Consider the following 8,567-nt stretch of genomic DNA (forward strand, 5'->3'; position numbering starts at 1 on the left):
AGATCCCAGTTGTCTATAAACCCGATGTCTTGAGTCTTGCAGAAGCCTCTCAGCCAGTTGTTTAAACCCAGCAGATGACTGTAGTATTCATTCGATCGTCTGACGAAAGGTAGTGGACCTGAGATAAAGATTTTTGCGGATGGGGTCCTCTCTTTCGTGTCTTTAACTAGTGCTGCGAAGTCAGCCTTGAGAACCTCTGACTCGGTGCCTTATGTCGTTTACGCGGTGTAAAATAATGGATCCAATTGCCCTCTTGTGCTTCTCGTAGAAGGTCGGCGCCCGCCTCATCACATCTCAGACTCGAGCACCGGGAAAACAAGAAACAAAGGATTTTCGATTAGGGCATGTGATATTCAGGTTTCGTACAATCGAATCACCTACCACGATTACATCACCTGGGGTTGAAGGCAGACTGGGGACATGGAGAGGGTCGAATCGGTTCTGGATTGGGATGCTCGTCTGTGCCAATGGAGGTGTTCTAGCCTTGAACCCCCGCCTGCAAAGCTGAAACCCGTCGAGGTCTTCATCTGCGTTGTCGTTGCTCCTACAAGGCGCGGGGGTGAAGCTTACTTGCCCTTGGAATTGAGCGGCACGAGGTGGGGTTGATGTTACGTCGACTTCAGTTGTTGAGTGTGGTTTGTCCAGCAGCCGAGCCTTCAAGTCTCTGAGGTACCTTCGTCTGGACAGGAGTTTCTGAATCTGTTTGTCGAGTGCCTGGAGTTCTTCGACGACGACGGCAACGTGATTCATCTCACTGTCGGCCATTGTCTGCTTCTACTTCCGCTTCCGCTTTAAAGAGGTATTTATAGAAGATTAGTCTTTTATTTATCAATAAGCAATAAAATAACTTACAATAAAATTCAAATATTAATCTGTTTTATCCATGCTGAGTGTCAGCGTCATGGAGGCCACCATTGCAACCGATTCACACCTTACAATGCTACAAAGTTAATCCGCTGTAAATCCGCAAAAAATCGACTGGTATTTAAAGTATTATTTTTAATTCGATAATCTGATAAAGCTTGAAATTGTATAAATATGAGTCACAAACCCAACGTAAATCACTTGTTTCTGAATCTATAGCGAACACATCATATTTGCTTTAAAAATTTTTACGCCATGAGTAATAAATGTAAACACGCTTCATTTGATGTTCAGCAAAAGCTGGATGTCATCGAAAGAATACGAAACGGCGAAACTTCGCATTAAAGTAAGCAGAGAGTTAGGGGTACCTGAGTCAACACTACGCAAATGGATCAAAGATGAAAACAAATTAAGAACATTTCTTGATGAGCTTGATGAAGGTGGTTTAAGACGCAAGAGAGCCAGAACAGCAAAAGATCCAGAATTAGACAAAGCAACTTTTAATGCATTTTGTGAGGGTAGAAACAATGGTATCCCTATTTCTGGTCCAGTCATCCAAGTGCAGGCAGAAAAATTATACAAGGAAATTCATGGTCCCGATGCAGAATCTGAGTTTACAGTTTCAAGTGGCTGGTTGAAAAGGTGGAAACAGCGACACGACATTTCACAAGTAAAGATCAATGGCGAGATTAAGTCAGCAGACACTGTAGCAGCAGAAGAGTTCATTTCCAAATTTCAACAATTCATAGAAGAACAGCAGCTAATAGAAGAGATGATTTACAATGCTGATGAAACAGGCCTTTACTACAAAATACTGCCTGATAGGACTTTAGCTATGAAGAAAGACAAGACCAGCAAAGAAGGTTATAAACAAATCAAAGACAGGGTGACAATGTTATTTTGCTGTAACTGGACGGGTCATCACAAGCTAACATCTCTTTGTATTGGCAAGTTTGGATCCCCAAGATATTTCCACTACATCAACATGTCATCATTACCACTGGACTACGATCACAGCAAGAATGCCTGGATGACAGCAGCAATTTTTGAGAAGTGGTTTCACCAGACGTTCATCCCTGATGTCCGTAGGCACCTTAGAAGCAAGGGAACGGAACCACGAGCATGCCTACTTCTAGACAACTGTCCAGCCCACCCCCCTGCAGAGACGATGAAGTCCAGAGATGGCAAGATTTTCGTTTATTACCTTCCAAAGAATGCAACATCCAAGATTCAGCCCCTAGATCAAGGCTTCATTTCTGTGTTCAAGGCCAATTATAGACGGGAGATGATAAAGTCCATGGTTGAAGAAGAGTGTCCCTATGTTCCTGAAGACTGTAAGAATTAAAGAAGCACTGTATTTGTCTGAGTCAGCCTGGGGAGCAATCAAGCCTGAAACAATTCAAAATTGTTGGACTAAAGCCCTTGGAGGTCCCATCACAGAGAAGCCCACTACTGTTGAAGAAGACGAAGATGAAGACTTCCTAGGTTTCAGTCCAGAAGAAGTACGGGAGGCAGAACAGAAGTTGATGTCGGCTGTCCACTCAAGTGTACCAGTGCAAGAAATCCTTGCAGCATGGTCCACCATAAATAATGACGTTCCAATAGCATCCTCCATTTTAGCTGAAGAAACCCACAATGAAGATGAAGAAGAAGAAGAACATCCTGTCCCAGTACCTCCAACTAGAACCGCTAATGATGCAGTTAAAGGACTTGAAGTGGCCTTAGAGTACTACGAGCGTGTGGGGGATAAAGTAAAGACACTACAGCTGAAGTCTCTCATAAGAGATGCCAAGATGAGAGCTTCTAGGAACAAGAAGCAAGCTGACATCACCTTGTATTTTACTAAAAAATAAAGACTGTTTGTAACTTGTTATTGTGTAATAACAACTATTATATTACTGTATGTTTAATTTTATATTGGAAATAAAAAAAATTACATTTTATTAAACCGTTTATAACATTGTTAATGTATTAATGTGTAATGGTAATAAAAGTGCTTGTGTGTGATTTCGTTTATATGTCAAATAATTACTTTTTTAAAACTGTATTATGCCATGCAATGTTACGAATAAATATTTAGTAATTTTTATGAAAAGATGTGAAATAAAATGTTTTAAATGTATTTGATATGTTTTGTTATTCTTAAATAATAATGTATTTTTAATTTGAAGACCGTTAATCACGATTTAATATGCAGCACACAATATCGAGTATGAGACTACGGCGCTACTTTCAAAATGGCAACTCGCGGGTCAACACGTAAGAAAAGATTGTGATCAAAAAACATTTATTTTTTCATTATTTATTGTAATTTATGTATTATTAAAAATATTTAAGCTGTGGACCACCTAAGCCGCGGTTAAGCAGTTTGGACCCCAATCACTGCGGCTTAATGGCCCTACACTGTAGTATGAACAAGGAGAGAAGGAAAATAAGATCTTAGCTCAACAAATCCACAAGCAGGAAGTTCACAGCACAATAAAAGAAATTACCAGCACAGATGGAGATAAAATCATTGACCATAAAAATATACCCCACACATTTAGAGAGTACTAGAAGTCCTTATATTACACACAGATTAAAAATAATAAGACACAATCTAATGAGTTTTTTGATGCATTATAAATACCACAGCTAGATACTCTTAGTGCAGAGGAACTGGATAAACCAATGCCACTCTCAGAATCACTAGACACAATAAACTAACTCCCGGTTGGGGAAGCAGCAGGCCCCAATTGCTACCCAGTGAAACTTTATAAAATAAATTCAAATATTTTAGCTCCACTACTATTAGCAATGTTTATAGAAGCCAGAGATAACAAAATTTTACCCCAAACTTTTCACCAAGCATTATTTATTGTCTTTCCACTGATTACATCATACAGACCAATTTCACTTCTGAATAATGATGTTAGATACTCTCCACAGTTCTAGCTAGAAGGATTGAGAATGTGCTTCCCTATCACAAGACCAAACCAGATTTAAGGTAGGCACTTAGCATCCAGTCATCAATGTTTGTTTAATGTAATATACTCACCCATAAAATGTAACACACCAGAGATCTTATTATTTTTGGACACAGAAAAAGCATTTGGTTCATGGTTGAATGGGACAACCTATTTACATTTCACAGATTTGGGTTTTGCTCAAATATATGTGCATGGATCAAACTACTCTATACCAGTCCAAACTAGAACGTGGTACTCACCAAAGACGCCTCCTATCACCATTGCTCTTTGCAGCTGCAATTGAGCCACTGGAAAATGTATCAGAAATTAAGGGGATTAACAGATAAGGACTTGAACAAAAAATGTCACTATATGCAGATGATATGGTACTGTATATATCAGACCTACAAACGTCTGTACCAGTAGTACTCAATGCACTAGCAGCATTTCAATAGATATCTGGACTCTAAATTAATTAGCTTTTTCCAGTGAACTTCCTAGCACACAGTATTAGTCTGGACACCTTCCCATTTATTGTAGCAGATCCATTCAAATACCTATGGGTAAACATAGCAAATAAATATAAAGGTCTTTTTCAACAAAATTTTGCTATCTGCATGGGAAAAATGATACAAGATTTCAACAGATGGTCTACCCTCCATCTCATTTCAGCAATACTGCCAAGATGAACATCTTTCTCAAGCTTCTGTTTCTATTTCAGGGCATCCCCATATACATTAACAAATATTTTTTTAAGAAATTAGACTCAGTTATAACCCTAATTTATCTGGAATTCGAATCATCCATACAAAGGGTGACTCTACAATTACCTAAAGCAGAAGTGGGCATGGCACTATCTTCTTTCAATCTTATTACTAGGTGGAAAATATACACGCTCTAAAGTTTTTGGACATTGACACAAATTGATCAATATACACAAGTTTGGTCTGCAATAGAAATAAAATTCTGCTGTATTTCTTTATATGCTAATCCAGTTGTCCATCAATCACTCAGAATATGGAACTAATGTAGGGAGCACTTCAAGACCTTATTGTATCTGTTGCACCTTTACATGATACTAATTATTTATTACATTCTCAAACATCCAGTATATTTAATGTTCAGAAAACATCTGATATTAAAACTTAGTGATTTGTATTTGATAATGGATTAGCAATTTATGAACAATTACGCTTCAAATTTAAATTTTGCTTATATCACACTACTAGCACGTACACTTATCTTGCTCAACTGGAGGAATCTCAGCAGACCTGTTATAAGTCATTGGGTAACTGATTTTATATATATATATATATATATATATATATATATATATATATATAGATTATGATATATCTATACTAATAAAAGGCAAAGCCCTCACTCACTCACTCACTCACTCACTCACTGACTCACTCACTCACAGACTCATCACTAATTCTCCAACTTCCCGTGTGGGTGGAAGGCTGAAATTTGGCAGGTTCATTCCTTACAGCTTCCTTACAAAAGTTGGGCAGGTTTTATATCGAAATTCTACGCGTAATGGTCATAACTGGAAGCAGTTTTTCTCCATTTACTGTAATGGAGATGAGCTTCAACGCCGTGGGGCGGAGTTTCGTGTGACATCATCACGCCTTCCACGTAATCATGCAGTACATAGAAAACAAGGAAGACCTCAAAAAAGCGCTCAAGAAAACATGCATTATATAATTGAGAAGGCAGCGAAACAATAAGAAGCGAGCGAGTGACATATACAACCATATTCATGAGTTCTGCTACTTCGGAAACAAAGCACGTTGTAAACCTACACTTTAAATTAAGTTCATAGACAGGCTGCCGCTGGCGTTTGTAATTTAGTGCCTGCCCATATAAGGCCATCCGTCAGCGGCAATCCAATAGCAAACTGCCACAGGTAAATATTCACGGATGAAGGATTGTGCTTATGGAGAGGAAGATGAGATGGTCAGGGTGGTGTTTGACACAAACTCAGCGAAACTGCGAGAGAAAGTTTTAAGTGCCAGGACTAAGGTAACATTAAATAAAGCTATGGACATAGCACGAGATGGCACCAGCACAGCTGGGAACCTTCGATGCAAGTACACCGAGTGGCTCACGTGAACTGCGCAGTGCACAGATAAAAAGCAACAGTTCCAAAAGGCTGAACAAAACCGAATTACACAAATGAAAAGGCAGCAAAAAATATGAAGCGTCTGATAAGCATATTCATAAATGCAGCTACTGTGGAAACAAAGCACACGGTGGAAAAAGTCAATGTCCCGCTAAAGGAAGACAGTGTAAAAAACCCATGCATGCAGTGTGTCAGGTCTCAGATAAAGAAGAAGACGAGCTGTTTATTGATGCAGTAAGAAACGAATCGATGAATGAAACCTGTCATCTTTACAGCGATTGACAAACACGGAATGTAACTTGAACACAACACATCCTACAAATACGAACCTGATTGAAAGAAATAATGATAATCAAATCCTTGATGACAGCATCACTCAGTAACACTCACAAAACAAATACTGTATATTGACAGTCATGTTACGTTATTTTTAAAATGTTCCCTTTTCTTTTTCTACCTTTTTTAACACACTACTTCTCCGCTGCGATACGCGGGTATATATATATGTATATATATATCCCGCTCTACATACTCGAATAATGGATACTTTATTCGCCATCAATGATTGTTTTGGTAAAGCCATACTCAGTGTATTCATTAGATGAGCGGTAAAAAGTAAGAGCGAGGGAGGATGACTCATTGAGGCATGCAGGCTGTAGTGCGTCAACTCTATCTGAATTGCGATCACATTTGAAAAAATATATCTTTTCAAGTTCTATTTAGTCCATATGTGTCAAACTCAAGGGCGCGGGCCACATCCGCCCGGCGTGTAATTATATCCGCCCCGAGATCATTTTATATACTGTATTATTGTTATTAATGGCCCGGGTATATGAAGCGCTGGTAACACAATAAACTACAGATCCCATAATGCAGCACTTCAGCTGCCTTGCCGAATACTTACCGCATTAATCAAGTCTACCTTATGATGCTGCAAGTTATTGCGAAGCTATAGTTATTGCGCACTGAGTTTGCACGGCGCTTTGGTGACTTTGAAGAACAAAAAAAGTCTGTCTACATGCGACTCGAATCTTGTGCATGTTTGGTAGCACATATCTGTGTGAGAAGCTGTTCTCAGTGATAAAGACTAACAAAACAGCACACAGGAGTCGCCTCACTGATGAGCACCTGCAATCCATCCTGAGAATCTCCACAACACAGAACCTCACACCAAACAGAAACGAACTTGTGGTCAAAAAAAGATGGCAGGCGTCCAGCTCTAAAATGACATATGAGCAAAGACAACTGCATGATTTGATTTGTTATTGCACGTAAGAGCGGAGTCAACGTTTTAACAAACAGCGTATTGCACTGATCTGAAATAGCTGTGTGTGTATATATGTAGATATGTATGTATATGTATATATATGTTTATATATGTGTGTGTGTATGTATGTATGTATATATATATATATGTATTTGTGTGTATATGTATAGATATGTATATATATATATATGTTTATGTGTGTGTGTGTAAATATATATATATATATATATATATATATATATATATATATATATATGACAACAACACTCATCACTCACAACAGTGACAAAACAATTACATTGACAATCAGGTTACGTTATTTTCAAAATGTTTCCTTTTCTTTTCATTGCTTCTTTACACACTACTTCTCCGCTTGGCCTTGGTATTTTTAGTATATATATATATATATATATATATACTGTATATATATATATATATATATATATATATATATATATGTAATATTTCAATTTGGAAAAAAATAAATTCTCACTTAGAGAATTTGTTCAAAATTTTTTTTAAATATGGCAAGATATAATTAATCAAATCTTATACTGAACATTTATATTGGGGAAAAAGGACATTCTCATTTCTTTGTTGTTTTGATCATGCAGTTGTCTCTCCTCTCTTTCTCTTGGGTGGGTGTTGAATTACGGTTTGTCAAGTTTGACAGGATTGTATGAAATGTTTTTTTCTTCAAAAAAAACAATAAAATGATTTAAAAAAGAAAGAAAAACAATATAGTAAACTTCACTAGAAACTTGAATTTATGGAGCTAACCTCTTGGTTAACCTGAGTACATCAAAATATTTTATTAAATGCAATGATACAATTTTTTGTTTTTAATCATCATTACGTGTAAGTAATCCCCATACAGCCTTCTCCCTTTCACCTACTACTTTCAAGCCACTAAACCTGATATAAAAAACAAAACTGCAGACTTAGAATGCATGATTAAACAAAAAGGCTGAGATACTGTAAATCAATCACGTGATGGGTAATGTAAAGAAGGTGAGTGCAATTCTACTGCACCTGACTTTGTCACATTTATCATGCCATCTGTATGAAATGCGTCACATGCAACATTTAATTTGCTTCGCTTAGTGAATTATTCAGCAGTATATCAAAGGACCTGTCTGTGTGAGTCAGTGGCAAAACCAGTTTACCTTCTGACTTGTTTTATCATTTCACTTACCAGTTCACTTATTGATCCTTTCAGTATTTCAGTTCAACACTTCAGCTCACCTACTGATTTGTCAATTATTTCACTTCACTAGTTCTTCAGTTCAGTTCATTCTACTGATTTGTTAAATGTTTTGGTCCACCAGGACAGTAGTTTTATTCAGCAGTAAGCTAAAAA

At 37.4% G+C, this 8,567-nt stretch overlaps 1 protein-coding gene across 1 annotated transcript; it reads left to right on the forward strand.

Annotated features, from left to right (window-relative positions):
* The first annotated feature begins 1,168 nt into the window (after positions 1–1,168).
* LOC120514324 (jerky protein homolog-like) lies at positions 1,169–2,717 on the forward strand. Its single transcript, XM_039734648.1, has 2 exons — positions 1,169–2,198; positions 2,284–2,717. The coding sequence occupies exons 1-2, from the start codon at positions 1,169–1,171 to the stop codon at positions 2,715–2,717; spliced, it is 1,464 nt and encodes a 487-aa protein (XP_039590582.1).
* Positions 2,718–8,567: the final 5,850 nt, after the last annotated feature.

Source organism: Polypterus senegalus, chromosome 14 (assembly GCF_016835505.1).
Source record: "Polypterus senegalus isolate Bchr_013 chromosome 14, ASM1683550v1, whole genome shotgun sequence".
Lineage (NCBI taxonomy): Eukaryota > Metazoa > Chordata > Cladistia > Polypteriformes > Polypteridae > Polypterus > Polypterus senegalus.

Bases quoted from the DNA above. Each gene is read 5' to 3' on its own strand.
- LOC120514324 (XM_039734648.1), top strand. From the start codon at position 1,169: ATGTCATCGAAAGAATACGAAACGGCGAAACTTCGCATTAAAGTAAGC. The intron at 2,199-2,283 runs GTAAGAATTAAA...GTTGGACTAAAG, and splicing joins TCCCTATGTTCCTGAAGACT to CCCTTGGAGGTCCCATCACA.